General features: G+C 39.7%; 1 protein-coding gene across 2 annotated transcripts in view; it reads left to right on the top strand.

Moving 5' to 3' along the window:
- Positions 1–4,520: 4,520 nt before the first annotated feature.
- unc5db (unc-5 netrin receptor Db) overlaps positions 4,521–18,363 on the top strand; it is a 174,210-nt gene continuing 160,367 nt past the window's right edge. The window contains exon 1 of one of the 2 annotated variants that reach the window (XM_070965102.1): positions 4,521–4,877. In XM_070965102.1, the coding sequence (XP_070821203.1) occupies positions 4,793–4,877 (85 nt within the window). In that variant the 5' untranslated portion in view covers positions 4,521–4,792. The remainder of the gene's footprint in view (positions 4,878–18,363) is intronic. The other variant, XM_070965101.1, reaches the window with a different exon arrangement.

Genomic DNA, 18,363 nt, shown 5'->3' with positions numbered 1-18,363 from the left:
GTATTACTATAGTACTATAGTGTAGTATAGTACTAGAAGTGTGTGCTCAGTAGAGTGCAGATCTCCCAAGGCTTACAGTCAAGATGGTGGCAAAGATAACAAAAATTGGGAAAACAGACATAACAGACATGGGCACGCATGACAAAATAATTACATATTCATAGATTCTGGAATTTTAAATATAACAATATAATGCAACTTTTTTTTGTGGAAAAACCATATCAGACACAAATTTTTATTCAAAGTAGAGTATTTTCTATACATCTTAACACATATCTGGAGAACCGTCTGCCTGTTGACACAAATGCTACAATTAAGTTTGCATTCATGCCATACATCATTGGAAAGCTAAGATTGTTGTGAATTGATTAATGCAAACCATTTCAAGATGCAATCAAAATAGCAATTCAATTGACATCTCACTTTGAACAATTAGGACTTTCAATTTCATATACAGCCAGCAATCGTCAACCAGTCTGCAGTAAGTGGAAGTGCCTCATTCTCTTCTGCTTGTGCAGGTGACTGGTGCTTCGTATAGCTGAGGAGACGTGCTGCTTCAGTGGATAATTTACAGCTAAATCAAGGAATATAGCACAAATGGGGATATTAGATAGGGTTTGAAATGATAAATATGGTAAACAGCCTCAATAGAAAGATATATATTCATGGTGGAACGGTGGGAACACTGTCGCCTCACAGCTAGAAAGTCCTGGGTTCGATTCCCACTGTGGGCGCCGGGGGCGTGTCCTCCACCATTCCTTCAGTGCCTGCTGCTCGAGGAAAGGGGCCTTCTGTGTGGAGTTTGCATGTTCTCCCCGTGTTCACCTGGGGTATCCTCTATAAAAAAAAAACATTAAAAACATGCAAGAAGAACACCACCTGACCAATAGTGGCAAAAGAGAACTGGGTCCCCGGGTGCTGCTGTTGTCTGGCAGCCCACCGCTCCTGGTCTGCCACAGAGGAGGGGCTTACCGGGATGGGTTAAATGCAGAGAAAAGAATTTCACAAATGCATGCCGTGTGCAGTTCCCCACTGTGACTCTGTGTGACTTGTGACTAATAAAGGGTTTTCTTTCTTTCTTTCTTTCTTTCTTTCTTTCTTTCTTTCTTTCTTTCTTTCTTTCTTTCTTTCTATGTATGTATTAGTACAGATAATCAAAATATAATTATAGATGACAAATATAAATCGCCTGAATATATAGATCTAGATACCTATAGTCAATGGTCCTTTTTTTGGAGAACCCCTAGACATACATATGTAAAATATTCATTTTCTGTGGTATTATTCTACATTTTCATTGAACTTGGGCTCGGGTAAGGTTTCATGCTGTGGTCCCATTGTGTTTTCATCTATTTGCAAAAAATATTCAGGCAGAAATAAAAACCTACTTCAGTATGTTCCAACTTCTATTACTCAATGCCAGTAGCACTCAGAGTGATTCTGACGGCTGGGGATAAAACTTCAGAGTGTTACATTTCAAAGAGACCAAAACCATGCACATACTCCAAATGTTTACAACTTTCAACTTGTTTGGCTCTGCCTTGGATAGACGTTTTAGGCTCATTTTACTGGAATGGGAAGAAGTAATATTAAAGTTGTGGCTCTCTGCCAACTACCAATCAATGGCTCACTCAAGCTGCCGCAATGATGACAGCTGTCTGATAAATGAATTAAGATGTACAGGTACTTACTGTCATGAAACACCTACAAACTCCAATATAAGCAATCAGCTGCAGTAAAGCTAGCTTGCCTCACTTTCTAATTTGATTCATATCCGTAACTCCAAATTTAAAGCCATTGCATGCAGCTTTCTGCATCACACTGATGACAGAATATCACATCTGTCTTAGATGAGAGTGAAAACTTAATTTAATGCAGAGTATGTGCGACACAGAATGAGGTCAAAATTTCCTGGTGAAACATCCAAAGCTTTGCTTGGTGGAAGGGAAACTTGCCAGAAATATTCCACACATCAGCAGCAGAGTTGCTGAAAATGTTGACAGAGTAGTAAAAATTATGACCAGAAAATGAAGTGGTGGCTTTTTGAAAGTGGTTATTTGCAGCTATTTTTTGAGGCCAAACTCCAATAAAAAAAAATTCAAAAAAAGTCTACAAATGGCAGATATGCATAATGTTGGGGAAAAACATTCAGTTTCTATTGTTTTTTAGCCTATACTTTGTTTTGGCTTAATGGGAAATGATACAATGAAAAGAGCAGCTTCTAAAGCCTTCTTCCATTATAACATGAAACAGGGATATTATAGATCACACAGACTAAACAGATGCATCTTAGCAGGAGAGTCTTTGTAGCTGCACATAATAGACAACACGAGAAATGCACCATGAGGTTCTCTCCCTTACAATTTTTAACTGTGTTATTAGTGTGGACAAATTTGAAATTACAGATGACAGAAAAACAACGAGCAGCACAAATCATGAAATGAAAAGTGAAACGGTTCTGCTCATGTGTGAGCGCAGGCCTACATTGCACACTGCAAACAGAAGTTGCTCTGGTGGTTACACCCTTCAGCACCATGACCTTGACTGAAGCCTTTTATTCTCCAATTGAAGCACCATCAGTGTGACACTCAATCATCAGATAGAAGGAAAACAAAGGAGAAGAATTAGGACTTTTTTTCCAGTTGTCCATCTTGTAATCTGAAGAGATTTCTTAAAGAAAATTTACCAGTCATGGGCCCCGTGTGATGGCTGTTATATTTCCCCAAATACTCACTTTTTTACTTAGTATGAACCACACAACTCATAGGAACCTTATATCCTACTACTAGTTGTAGCACTTTAAAAATATTTCCCAAAACAGTTATTTTCTGACATTTCCATAAAATATGTGAGTAATGTACATCAAATGATCCACTCTCTCTCCTAACTGTATTTACATTCTGCATAGTGATACAGAGCCGTGGGCTGCATACATAGTACATAGATAAAAAGATGGACTTGTAATTGGACCTTGTCTTTCTTCTGAAAAGGAGACTAGTGCCATGCAATCGCTGTGTTTACATTCATTCATTCATTCATTCATACAGAGCTGTGATCACAGTGAACAGGAGGTCTGCAGTCTCATGGCTTTGCTCGATGTGTATTACTGAAGTGTACTGAGTCTGTCTTTAACTTCCTCCCTTCCTTTACTCAACAATCTCCACCAGAATCAGAAACTTGTAGGAGAAAACACAAGCAGCCCAAGCTCACCAATCACAGTTCTTGTGGTATCCACATGATTATCTTTGTACCGGCTGCAAAAAAGAAGCCAAAGCGGAATTGCCAAAAACTGCAGTTCCTCAAATAACCACTTGAGGCTGGCTCCAAAATTGATTATATCCCCATAGACTCTCATATCAAAATGTCCAACTTTACAGCAGAAAGCAACACGTTCGTAGCCCGGAACAAAAAAAAACAAAAAAAAAAAACGGTCTTGGTCTATTCCTAATTTCCACATTTGTGACAACTGCACAGGGGGTGAATTTTCATTTAACTCGCTCCTTTAAATTATTTTAAGACTTTAATGTGTGCATGACTACGAATAATGCTGCTTTGAATAAAAGTTAGTCACTAGGTTTCAGCAACCAGGCTGCAGCCTCAGTTCCACCACTTTACCCATATGTGGATTCGCTGGGTGTTTGACTCCTTGTCACAAGCTTTTTCTTGTGTAAACCAAGTTGTGCCCAATGCCAAAATCCCTCATCATACTGCTGTGGTTTAGATTTACTGCTACAGATATTCATATTGTAGATACTGTAAAAATAATGTATGAGCTGAGTGGTGCGTACGGTATTACCAAATGAACCTGCAATCAAATCAAATTACCACAAACGAATTGGGCACTTTGAACCTGTTTGGGACCCCTGAGGCTCTTGGGCCTCTTGCCCAGTTGGTTATTCAACTTTGCAGCAGAGCCCTTCCATCATGCGTTTTCTTTCTTTCTTTCTTTCTTTCTTTCTTTCTTTCTTTCTTTCTTTCTTTCTTTCTTTCTTTCTTTTTTTGAGGGTTTCTGTGACAGGATTCTGAGTTCATTCAGCGCTCCACATAAATCTCAAGCTTTTGTAGTTTTTAATTCTGAGGGTATAACAGAACTCAAATGCCAAGAAACACTTCTTAGAGATATACTTGGCAGTGAGGAGCATTAGGGGCCAGTGTGGCTCTGCTGCGTGTGTGATTGAAGAGGGAATAATCACTTCTTACACTGACCACATATCTTCTGTCAGTCACTGCTGCCCTGTCTCTTGAAATTCATCTCCAGGTGAGGAAATTTCACTGGAATATCAGATCCTGTAGTTTTGTCCCATTTAACAGTCAAGTGAAATTAAATCCGTTATCTGCCCCGGCCAGTATCTCCTAAACCTGTCTGTATCAACAGTCAGGCTGGACTAACAACTGCTGCATTTCAGGTAGGAGAACCATTTGAGTGAGTAAGTGTACATGCAGCCTGTCCCACGGTCTCCTCCTCTCCGCCTTCCTCACTCTACCATTGGTTAGCACGAGCCAGGCTCCGGGATGATGATGCCTGGAAAGGGGGGTAAACTCGGAGCGCACGTCTTCCCTGCTGCGCACACACGCACAGCAAAAGTGAAGTGAAGATGCTTCTTCCCTTTCGATCAGCAGTCCAGCCCGTAAGCCATTCACTTCTTCTGCCTCTTATTCTCCTACCACAGCGCCAAACTGTCCCCTTGTCTGGTTTACGGGGCTTGTCCAGCTCGGAGGAGGCGAGAGGAGGCACCAGAGATCCGGAGCACCGTCACCCCGGTATCGTAACCGTGGAGAGCTACGCGTCGGTATGGGTGCGCTGACAAAAGGACGTTACCTCTCCATGACGGGCCTCCTGCTCCTTGTTTATTGCACAGTGTCTGTAATCTCGAAAGGTAAGAGCTGTGTCCGTGTGCATGCATCGCTACTTTCGGTGTCACTGCTTTTAAAAGCCTTCCCTCCCAGCGTGTTAAAAAACATTCTTGTGCCATCCTCGTGGTTACGCACCACTTGTCACGTTTCTGTCGTGTTTGCAAATATTTTAGATGTTTGTGAATGTTTTGCAAATCGACAGCTGTGCACATTCATTTTTCAACGTGGGTTTTTGATTCATCCTCGGACTTACTGTGACTGTTTGAGCTCTCTCTCCTCCAGTGCGCAGCTGAGCTTCAGATATTGATTCATCAAGCCACAGCTCACACTGTCAAGTTCTCACACTGTTTATCTTTTTCATATTACCTCAAATCGATGTAAATTGTCTCAGTTTCACTCAGTTCACACAGTCTTTAATGGATCTATCATCACGACCGCGCTGCGTTCAGGAGCATGATATTACACCGACACGCCTGTGCAACAGGCATGTCAACGCATTTTCTCTGAGAGTTACTGTACTCATTCTGTAGACCACTGTCTTCATTATAAAACGATACACTTTCTGATATCATGATGTGAATACAGTGTTAGGGAAAATTAGGGGGTATATTAAGCACAAAATAACAAAAGCATTGTGCCAGTGACGCACCTAAAACGATGTTTGAAAGGGCAGGGGGCTGGATTTCAGTGGGGTTACATGCGTTTTTATGGAACATTTTGATCAATGGGTCCAAACCATGTGCCAATGTGGTTTATAAAAAAAGATAATGAACCTGTTTTGCACATGTTTTGTAGGTAAAGATACACTTGAATATGAGATGGCCATGCCAGGTAGGCGGCATTGGATATCTGTCCCAGTTTGAGTTCTATTTATTCATTTATTTGTTTATTTATTCATTCATTCATTCATTCAGATATACAACATAAGATTAAGAAAAAAAATATTTAGAACCCACAAAAAGAGTGATGTTTGATGTTTTTCATAACAGAGGTTTTGAATTGTACTCAACTCCACAAGAATCTGTTTGTCTTTCATCTGATTGTGTCTTTTTTGATCTTACCGGCTGAAATTTTGCTCATCATTCTCTGCCTACTGTAATGGTTGCAGCACTAAGGAGTTTCTTCAGATTCCTGTTGATGTAGGTTATAAGTGAGCGTACACAGTGATGCTGTTTCAGTCTGATAGGATTTTACTTCCCCTTGGGAGCCACATGTTCAAAACTGACTGTATGGCAGCCCGTGGAGCTGAACAGAGAGCAGCAATAGGTTAAGGTCATAACATCACCATCCCATGCTCTCTTCAGTCACTGACCATGCATGTGGAAAGTGCACATGCATGCTATTATGCTAAATGCTAACGCATTTATGCTAAGCTGTGTTTTTAAACCAGTGCTTGTCCACTCGCAACCTCCATCGTTACAGTTTGCATAAAGTATATTTACGAGCCAAGAGAAGCCTAAGGGGTACCCCAGCTATTTATTACTGCACCATCATAAAGTTTAGGGACTAATAAGAGACAAAAAAGAGAAAAAAAAGTAAAAATTGAAGCAGCAAAAGCTGAGATGTTATGGGTCATGCTCCAGAAAAACTGGACCATACAATTCCTGTAATGCAGCTTGATGGCGTCTTTCATTACACCCCACCTGCCTGAGTACTGGCCACATGGGATCTCTGGGAATAATTATTTAGCCTGTAGATTCAAAGGCTCATCATACAAGCAAACATGCATCTTAATTTTTTGATTTAAATTTCATTCAGCTGCATAAATTATACAGTACATTAGCAGTGCTAGAAATGAAGGGACTTCAATATACAGAAACTCTGGAAGGAGACAGTGGACAACTGTGCTTAGGACTCCTGTTTCCCCACACTGCGTTTCTCTACTGTTTACTAAAGGAATTTTTTTGACGCAGATGTTACAAAGCGCTTGTTCACTGCTGTTTGGGAGTCAGTTTGTATTTAAGATTTTACTCAAGTTTCTCTTTGTCACTTCCTGCGTGCAAAGAAAAAGCCACGCTCTGCTTTTATGTCGGACAAAATCTACAGCTTCTTACTTAAAGAAACTGGGAGTTTAGTTGCTGATGTAGCCTGATAACACAGACACATCTTTCTTTCCCGGAGCCTAAAACGGCATCCTCGTATTTCTATTTTTGTTTGAGCATCAGTGTAAAGCTCAAAGATAAAACTCACACATTTGAGAAGTTGAAATCACAGAATGTTTGACATTTTTTCAAAAAGAATGATTGAAATGATTAAATTGATTACCAAATGTATTCATTTTCTGTCCACTGACAAACCAATAAATCCACAAAGCATTTTATCCCTCGATGCAGTTACAGTAACATCTCACTCAACTTGAATGTGTCTATCGTGTCTGCAGGACTCAAAGTGACATTTCAAGCTGTCTCCAGCTCCTCATATTCAGCGCAAACGCATTCCGTGTTGCCATTTCTCTGCACGACACATCAGTCTCAAAGGCCACAAACTTAACAACAGGTGTCACACGGACATTTCTCCACAAGGTTGACTCCATGAACCACATGGCAGCAAACCCAGTGGTCTGGCCGCAGTGGGACTCAGCAGCACTAGCTCACACTCAGCGAGATTTAAGCTCTTAAGGATCAACAGTGATGTTCACAGAGCCCGTTGGCTGGGACAAGACTCACGCGAGGGGTCATGAAGGAGGGCTTCTCCTGTGTAACATGGCCACGAGTAAGTATGGTGTGGCCCAGAGGGAAACTTTAAAAGCCTTTTCGATCATGTTGCACAGTCCTGGTCATGAAACACATAAGAGGTATTTCCAGCTCCCTGAGTTGTGAAATTCGATGTGACTTCCTGATAGATCAGGATTCAACTCTTAGCATGCATTTATCTCTTAATGAAGCCCTACTTGGAGATGCAAAAAGGCTAACTGAGAGCACTGATATAATACTGCTTCTAACCTGGCTTCTGATGAAGGGCCTGTTGATTACACTTGACACTTTGGCAAATTTATTTGGGACTTGATTATTAATTTCTTGACATGTGATTTAGCAAGAGAGCGGGTGTGTATAGAGGAAGAAAAATAATGAGCAAGGGGATTATTTGATATTTGATTAAGGACTGTTGATATCACTCAGTTCATTTGCCAATAATTCAACATGCACTGCTATAAGTTTTCCTAATGCTATATATGGTTATACGAATATGGTATGAGAAGTGGGTATGGAGCTGCTAATGTTTATTCCGAGACTGCACACATGACCGGGCTCCTGGTGGTTACCTCATTTGATAAAGAGAAAAGCATTTCGTCTCACTGAAGTAATCACTGGCATGACATCGCTTCGACGTCATTTGACATGGACTCGTCAGTTCTCCCCAGGCGTTAGTTCCCCCCTGACCTTATGCTGCAGATTGTACCTCTCTGTTCTTGTTCCTCATGTTGGCCAACAAAAGAAATGAGAAGAGAGACAGCAGAGCACAAAGGATGCACAAAACTGTGGCCACTTTTGTTTTCTTGAGGAAAAAAAAAAAAAGAATCTCAAGGTTTTTTTATTTTGCTGTGTATGGTGCTTTCATGAAAACAGACAAAGGTCAAATCTGTTATTTTCCCTCAGAGAAAGTAAAGGGGCTCTTATATTTTCCCTGCCGATCCCAGAATGAATCATCATAGTCAGGCTGCCGAGGGTGACAACGTGCGCAGTTCAGTGCCCAGATTTACATTTAAATGAAACCAAATGGCTGTACATTCAGAAATGATATACAGTAATGATGATGGTAATAAAAGCAAAGTCCTCTTTCATATTGGGCTGCCTTCTACTGGGATTGCTGTCATTTGGGGACTTTGCAGGTACAGTCAGTGAGTTATGTCTTTGCTATGTCAAGACTATTACCTTCACATTTCAGCGAGTGGATTCATCAATGTGCTGCCTAAGAGACTTAATGTAGTCAGCAATCAGCCCGGCAGCTCATTGGGTTCTCCTGTCTGCTATGTGGCTGAATGATACTGAGACATTCAGCTTTTTCCAGCTACTGTATGTCATCTGTATCTGTGGGTTTATGTTGCAAAAGCCTGACTCATTCAGGGCATCTAATAGCCTGGTTCCAAACCTTTGTAGGATCATCTGGGGATGTCATCTTCGTGTACCTGAGCCAGGAAAATCGTGACAGAAAACCAAAATGGCAGTAAGAGTGGATTAGATTGACTCAGCTGCATGATGTTGTGTCAGCGTACAGAAAAAGCAGCATATGTCTTTGATCAGCATGAGAAACATAAAAGCTGCACCAATCAGTATTTTTATATTAACAATGAAAATCATGAATGTGTAATGTCAAAGGTGTTAGTGGGAGTGACAAATCCAACTGTGCAGTTCCCCTCAGCTTGATGTAGCATTTTAGCCTTTTTAGCCATTGTTTTGATTTTACTGGAGGTGACTTTTCTGTTTTTAGTGATCAAGCTCTGATAAACATGCTGCACACCACCTGCCCAGCACCAAACTGTTCACAACAAGGACAGGTTAGCAACAAGCTGGTGGACACAATGTGCCAAATGTTTTCCTCCAGGAAGTGTCGGGAACCAAAACAGAGCTAAACAGAGAGATGCTGCTGGATTTATGCTCGTCAGGCGGTCAAGAATTAATGCAAACACATGTAAATGTTAGTCACAGCAACAAAGTAATGATAAAGTGATAAAAGCCAGTAAATGTTGTATTTACACCATGTTTGCAATGCTAATGCTTACAGGCCACGTGGCCAGAAAAAAAATCAATTAATTCTTGTTGAAGTTAGCTGAACTGGAGTCAGTCACTGCCATTAACAACCGCCATCGTGTTTGGTGAACATGAACATGATATCAGAGTAAATAGTTAAGTGAAACCTGAACGGCAGGTCTGTGTGATTTTTAGGCTTGGTGTCAAATACAATCATTTTCACATTTGTACAACACTGGTCTGAACAAAAGACGTTTGGACCTGAAATGACAAATTAAATCATTTATTAAGTCATCCAGCAGAGCATTAGTTAGTTAGACTGAGATAAATCACCATTTCTTAGATAAAATACTGAATTTTCCAGCTTTTTAAATGTGGGGATTTGCTGCTTTTTTGTTTTGTATCATTTTTTTTTTTTTTAAACACAAAGAATTTAGAGCTACATATCTCGCAGTCCTCTTCAGTAGATGGAGTTTCCTTAGACTCACATGCAGTTCAGAGCTGAGGGAAAAGCTAGTTAGTTACCTTGAGTCAAAATTTAATTGCCAGAGAACTTTAAATTAGCTTTGAGAAATATTGATGAGCATTTAATTTTCTGAAATTTTATAGACTGATTAATCGATTAATCAGGAATCTGCAGAATGATTAATAATGAATAATTTTTCCGTCTCTGCATTTGAGATGATGCTGTGATTATTACAGCAATACTGACATTTTACTAATCTATGTTTTCTTTCGCTCCTTGATTGTCAACTTTCCTTGAGAATCTGCATGCTGTGCGTGCTGTTATTTAGAATTCCTCTGAAAATGCTTGAGTCATGATGGCCTAATCTGTCCTGGATGAACGCTGTAGTCCGTCTTATTAAATCTGAGGGGACGGCGATCAGGACAGGGTGAGAAGGCCCGCTCAGTCACAGTGCTAAATCATGTAACAGAGCTGCAGATTCCTTTCATCCATCTCAGTCAGGAGATCCAATCTGTTGTGCTCTTAGAGCCACACATCTTCATTCCACATACCTGTCTAAACTGCGTCAGAGTATGTTTCTTTTTAAATATTGCAATCTTTGTATGAGCCCTGAGTGATACATGTGGACACATTTTTTTTTTCAGCACCTGCAGAAGAACTCCCTGTGGGTGAAAAACACTTGGGAATTAAATGTGGTAGGCGGAGGTGTCACTGTCCTGTATAGATGAGAAATACTTATTAAGGCAGGGTAAACTGGCTTTAACAGAAGAGCCAGAGATGAGGTGTGTTGTTTCTGCAACGTGGTTTATAGACGTCCGTATTGACATTTAATTTGATATTCACTCATGTGAGGCATATAGCTGATATTTTTACACATAGCAATGATCCAATCATAAAGTAGTTTACACTGTTAATATAGTTGATAATATGAAGTTCAAGGGTCAAAACAACAGCCAGATAGCATAAGAAAAATAGATTATATTATCAGTGTCTATGGAATAGTCATACATTATAAATAATAAATTAGATCTGTGTATAGAAATAACAGCTAGTAGAAAAAGTAGTTTTTCTATCTCTGAATGGCTGATAACTTGTTTTGTACAGCCACCTAAGCACACATTGTATAAAGTCATATACAAAACTGTGCTTAAATATTCATAGCTATTATGAATTTCATTTTCATTTCTGTAATCTTTGAAGATTCTTACATGTGCTCTAAATAAATACATATTCATTGCTGCAAATGGTAATAAATCACACTTGTACTGTGGAGCAATTTCTCTGAAGTCTCAGCACAAGTAGAACATGGTGTTTATTAAAAAAAAAAAACAGCGTTAATGTGTGTTTTTCTCATTAATTTGGCCTTTGCTGTAGAGCAATTGCTGGCATCAGAGCAGTAATATACTCCAAATTTAGAGGTGTCAGGTTGTGCAGCCTCAATGAACTTCTTCGTATGTGTGTTTACAGATAGAGTGTACCAGATGAGCTTTTTACAAGGCTGCTTTATGATAGCATCCTATTCAGCAAACCTCCAAGCAGCCATAAGGCCCACTGGGGGATATGTGGGTGTGTGTGACTGCATGCACACATGCAGACACCCATTGTAATTAGGAATCTCACACATAGTCCTGTGTAAATTATATTTATACAACAGAACATTGCTGGATAGCATCTGGGTGTGAACTTCTATAGAATCAGAGTCAAGTGAGAGGCGAGGTCTCATCTCTTATCAAGTCGGAGAGAATTCAATATTGTTATCGAAAAACATGTCCCTTTGATGTATGGGTCATTGCTGAAATCTATGTCAGTCGATCTCAAGTAAATGGCCTTTTGAATGACTGGATTTTCGAAGTGAATCTCTCATAGACCATCCTTTGGAAGGTATAAGAGTGTCCTTATCTTGTGTATCGCATGATGTTGACCACTGTTGTTCTTTATTAGCCATGCGGATGATATGTCTGCTGGTTGGGCCACTACTTTTATCCACACTGAAATCTCTCAGCAGCTACCAGATGGATTGCCACAAATCTTTATACAGACATTCATGTTCCTGAGAGAATGAATCCTGCTGACTTTGGTGATCCTCTAACTTTACTTTTAGAGCCTCTCGCAGATGACAATTACTACTACAACATGTCAACATCAGCATTGGCAAAAAGCAAGGTTTTCAGACGATGTATTCTAATGACATCCGATGACGTTTCCTCTAATACCACGAGGTTGACATTTGTGGTTTTAAGTTTAATGTCTCAACAATTAATTGATGGGTTTGGACAACTCCCCTGGCTTGTCATTAAGCTTTACCCGCAGTACTTTGGTTTATGAATAAATGTCAGAAAAACTAATGACATTCCTATCAAACTCAGCTGTAGTTCAGGTTTCGTGCTTATTAGCAAATGTTAGCATGCTCACATAACTACATTTAGCTCCAAGCACCACTGTGCATAGGTACAGTGTCACAGAGCTGCTGGCATGGCTGTAGACTTATTTTTGTTTTACAGTAACTGTATTTCTGCTTTCTCTTTTAAGCTTTTCTTCACTAAATAAGGCACAGCCTGCTTGATGTCAGCCTTTGAGGGTCTCTGCGGCTCTGGACTTGTTACAATAAAGCTAGTATAGAGTGTAGTAAATCAGAGAGCTTAGAAACAAAGAGTAATGGACATGATTTCATTAAGCTAAGAAAACAGGCAGGATAGTAACCCAGCAACATGAGGTGCCTCCGCTCCAATACATAGATCACAGGTATTTTCTCGGACACCTGATGTATGTCTTTGATATGCCAACCCTGATGGTTCTCTGCTGTTGCAGTACCCACTTTCATGGCCTTGGGTCAGCTGTTCAAACATGTCCTCTGTTGATCCATGGTGCAGCAGCAGGCCTACCGGGACAGAATAGTGCTGAAGGACAAGTAGTGATGAATGGACTGCCGAGCGCCAGTCTCAGCTCGCCGTGTCCTGTCCTGCCTCGAGGACCTCTCGGTCTCGCTGGTGGGCACATGTTAGTCATTGGACCATGCTGTTTGTGACCAGTGGTTGACACACACAGGTGCTGCAGAAAAGGACAGGGGAAGGATTTGATGAACATAGTTTACCCTCAGTGTGATGGCCAAAGCCATGTGGAAATAGTGTGAATAGATGCTTATTTCCTTCTTAAATCTACTAATTTGAAGGCGTTCACTTATAGAAAATTAGGCCGTCATGGTGACAATTGATTTATTCTATGAGTTGCTGTCTATGTGTTTGCTCTTTCAAAATGTGTAGACTGAGATAAGACACAGAGGAGCCTCAGTCGTACTGCACTGCAGTTCTAGAAAAATCTGAAAAAAACAATCATCAAATTATTAACAGATATACTGTTATGCTAAAGTGTTTATTTCACTGAATTGGAAAGAAAATCAGCCACAATTCATTGTCATTTGAGCTTTTAAATATTAGGATTTGCTACATTTCTGTTGATAGTATTAAATATGCATTTAATATTTGTGGGCTGTGAGGGCCTTTGGACAAAATAAGGAATTTGAAGACTTCAGCTTTGGTTCTGAGAAATTCTGATGGACATCTTTTACAATTTCATGACTGTTTTATAGACTAAACAATTAATAAATTCATGAAAAAAAAACCAAACAAACATTAGTTGCGGTCCATCTGAATGCTGTCTGCTGTGCAGCCCTCTGCAGTCACACTCAGATAGGCTAGTTTTAACATTTTCCATCATGTAGCACGGCCATTTCTGATGGGCTGGTGGGTGTCTGGTGAAATCAGAACAGCAACTCAACAAACACACTTGGACGACTGTTCAAACACAGCCTCTTTGTCTTATTTTCTTTACTATCTATTTTTTGGTAAGTGGCCATTGTATAAGAATGACAAGAGTACTTTATTAATCCCATTATGAAATTGGAGTTACAGCAGCTAAGTTATGTTTGAATCACAAAACAAACAAACAACATAAGGACATGCCAAGAGATTGATATGAAAATAATGTTAGAAAAACATTAACAATGGCACTAGTCAGTTTTTTTCTGTAGCTGTTTCTGTTTAATACACATGAGCAATTCACTGTGCTTTGCTTCAAAAGAACATCCATATACATGTATCATTAAAAGAAAGCACAGAGTGACTAACATAGTCATTTAAAAAATGTATTGAAAGAGCTCAATCGTAGACTCATGAGCCTGAGTTGCAAACCGCTGCAGCTGGAACACATCTGAGATCTTTTGGCAGTTGCATGCAGCATAACAGCTAAATGCTGCTTCACCATGTTTAGTTTGGACTCTGGGCTGTACTAGCTGACCTGAGTCCACAGACCTAAGAGACCTCCTTGGTTTGTATTAGGCATGTCAGAGATGTGCCCTCATTAGCTAAAATCTTAACCACAAATAAAATAACTCTAACAAGAAGCACAAACTAATTACATATTCAGTACCTGCTAGACTTGCACATTTGGAGAGAGGGAATGTATGTACAGGTGGATAATTAACAGGATAATAATGATAGGAAATAGATATAGAAGTAATCAGTAAATTCTATAGATTAATCTGTTACACAATATAATTACAAAGAAAAATTCTCATTTGTAAATGATGAATTATATGACAAAAAAAAGGAAATTACAAGCAATTTAACCATCTACCACCCACTGAATGCTGGCACTATGTAGAACTACTAATAGTACTTTGTGAAAGCAGTTTGGCAGTCCTGTGATGTATTAAGTCTTGAAATCTTTATGTGAAATCCAAATTCATTTAAGGTGTCTAATAATCAGAAAGTCAATTTGTTTTATTTTAGGCAGACCACCGCAAAAGGGGAGCGGTTGTTATAAGATTAACTTTATGGTTATTATAGATGAAATTGTGAGTAAACTTAACATTAACATAACAGTAACATTTTTTAAGAAAACACTGAAGCAGAGGGTAAGAACGCAATAATTTATCAACCGTTTGTAAACTTCATTAACATTTAACAGTTAAATGAGGCCTCCTGAGTAGCACTGTGCCGCTTGTGCCCTGAACACAACTACGGCTTGATTCCACTGGGCCAGAGCTGATCGCAGCCATTCCAGACAATGCTTGAGGTCCTACCGGACAAAATGTTTGAGAAGCATCGCAGAAGCATCTCTCCCTTCTGCTCTGCTTAAAATGCACACATAGATTCAGTGTAGTTTTCTTGAGCTGAGAAGGAAGTCAGACTCAGGAATGACACAGAGAATCTGGTCAATCATAGAAATAGATAACACAAAAGAAACAGTTGAACTGCATGGCCTCCTTAGAGCTAAAACACAAAATTCTAGGAAAAAAAATAAAGCAAATAAACAGAATCTGATCACGTCAACAGACCTGGGCAGGCGCAACAGCCGGCTTCTGAAATGTTCTCGGTTGGGGTATAAAGCAGTGTGGAGGACCATGGATGGTAGAGTCAAGGCGTTACCAGCATACAACACTTGCAGACTAACCTGTTGAACAGAAAACAAACCAGCTGTCTGTCCCCTTGTCTGCATGGTGTCCCATCTTGCTGTATTTCCATTTTTTTCAGCACTGCAGACAGAAGAGGAGGTTGATGCTCAGAGATGAGCAGAACAACCAGAAATAAGCATTACAGGCAGAAAAGCAGAGTCTCTACAGTAATACAGACTACTGATAAGTAACTTCGGTAGTGACTGGGATCTTTTTAGGACAAGCTCATGTTAGTTTAGGTAGGAATATATTTCTGTGCATGCTTTGCAACCAAGTTAATGTACTTTAATATATTTGTGAATATTTTTTGAATACAAAACTTAAATATTATTATGCTTGTTCTTTCATACACTTGAAAACTAATAATGCACCTAAACAAAGTGTGACCTTAACTCATACCGCAGTACAGTGTGGAGAAAAGCTCAAATTAGCCACCTCTAACATCACTATTTAATCAAATTTTAACCTTCAAGAGATTATCAACTGCAGCTTAAACACTAATTAGACACTTGTAAGAACCACGCAAGCAGGATTTGACATCAAGCAGCATTGGCAACTCCAATGTGATTTGCAAATAATGACTTGACTAACTCACTGTAATTGTAGCTAAAATATTGCTAACAAAACAGTATTTGTCACACACGGATTAGCGGACACAGTAAAGCCTCAGAGTGAGCGCCACAGTTTGGAAGAGAGGCCCTGTGTTTGATAGACTGACCTGAATTTGGCTCCCGATCAACATCTTGTATAGTGGGTAACTTTCCTCATTAGAAAAGTTTATTTTTCAGTTTTTCGGCTTTCACTTCAAACTTTTCAGTTTGCATTATGCCGGTTTCACATCATTTCTTCTGTCTGGGGTCAGAGACAGTGTTAGACCAAGCAAGTCACTATCAGCTCAGAATGAGGAAATCTGAAAACTCAGTAGCACTGACTGGTCAATCAAAGCACCAGCAGCAGATCAAGAAATGTTATCAACTTGATATTTCCACACTGTGGTCTGTTTTTGTGATGTTTTACAGTTGTTGCTGTATGGCGATGACACATACATAGGACCGTCGTAAACCAGACCTAAATCTTGTAATCTCACTGTTTGGTTTGTAGATTTGTAGAAACATCATTAAGTGGAAAAAAAGATATTGTGACAACAGTATAGTCAAGAGAAATTGTTGGTGTTCCGAAACGTTCAATGAATTTAAATCATATTTATTTAGATATTGCGATAGATATTGTGATTTTAACAAGACAGTGTCAAAGTGATTCAACTGACTCGTCTTGACAAGGTTGGGATCTTTTATGATAAGTGTCATGAAATACTACTTCAGCAGGCTCAAGGGCTCAGTGCTGACTGCTGATAGAGGTGGCAGACTGATGGCTTTGGATGGGAAATGCATCAAGTCAATGATGTTAAAGGTAGGGTTATTTAGATGGTTCATGTTGTGACTGCATCCAGCTTTCGTCCATTGACCTAGACAAAGTCACTCATACAATGTGTAAAAAAGGCTGCTTTGGAGTTGTTTGAATGACCCTGTACCTACAGCAAGTGAGTGTTTAACAGTGTATCAAGCCATGTCCTGAAGATTATAAACACATCTGTGCAAACAGGCATCTTCCCAGATGTGTTGAAAACAGCCGTTGTAAAACCCTTACTAAAGAAACCCAATGCACTCACCAACTATAAGCCGATATCCAACCTTCCATTCATCAGTAAGATACTGGAAAAGATGGTTTCAGTGCAAATTAACTGATTTCTTCAAGAAAATAACATTCTGGAGGAATTTCAGTCAGGCTTTAGAACAAACCACAGCAGTGAGACTGTTCTGACTAAAATAATCAGTCACCTCAGACTAAATTCAGATGAAAACAAGGTCTCAGTTCTTGTCCTCTTACATCTAAGTGTAGTGTTTAATACAATTGACTATGACATCTTAATCAATTGTCTTGAACAGCTGGTTGGTCTTTCTGGCTTTGTGCTAAACTGGTTTGAAACATACATCAAAGAGAGAAAGTTTGAGATGAGTGAGAAACATGATATCTGTTTTGGGGTTGCACAAGGCAGCTGCCTCGGTCCATTACTGTTCTCATGACACATGCTGCCACCGGGTGACGTCATTAGAGAGCACAGTGTGTGTTTCCGTAATTATGCTGATACACATAACTGTACATGTCTGCTGAGCCAAAAGAGGCTGCAGCTACAGACTCCATTAGTAACTGTCGTTTGTCAATAAATAAATGGAGGAGCAATAATTTCTTTGAAAAACACTGAGAGACTTCAGCTCATTCAAAACGCTGCAGCTCAGCTATTAAGCAGAACCAGGAGGAGAGAGCACATTAGTCCAGTTTTAGCTGCTCTGCACTGGCTTCCTGTAACATTCAGAATTGATTTTGCATACAAAGCCCTTAATGGGCTAGGACCAAGCCACATTACTAAATCCCTTGTTCGCTATTTGCCTTGAAGAACACTGCAATCATTTGCTGCTGGTTTATCGGAGGTTTCCAGCAACTGCTGAAAGAAAACTGGGGATGCAGCCTTTGTCCATGATGCCCCAAAGCTCTGGAACACTCGACCCACAGCCATCAGGGAAGCCAGCTCGCTGGATATTTTTAAAAAGAAAATTTCAAAACTCATCTCTTCACTAGCCTTAAACCAGCCATGACTTCCTGACACCCGCCTGAATTTGTGCTTTACCTCGCGCTTGTGCACTGCTGCATTTCTTTTAAAATGTGGTATTTTGCTTGATTGTATATATTTTATGTAATCTATTCCTTTATCTTATTATTACTATTCAGTGGGTTTATTTTCCATGTTATGCAATTTCTTCATTCTCCATCTTATTTTACGTTAATTTTCTATCCCTGTTTTTTATGTGAAGCACTTGGTGTATGTGATTTCTTTGTTGTGAAGC

This window comes from Chaetodon trifascialis, chromosome 6, assembly GCF_039877785.1.
Source record: "Chaetodon trifascialis isolate fChaTrf1 chromosome 6, fChaTrf1.hap1, whole genome shotgun sequence".
Classification (NCBI taxonomy): Eukaryota; Metazoa; Chordata; class Actinopteri; order Chaetodontiformes; family Chaetodontidae; genus Chaetodon; species Chaetodon trifascialis.
Note: the sequence above shows the minus strand (reverse complement) of the source record. Positions and strands in the feature narration are given on the sequence as shown.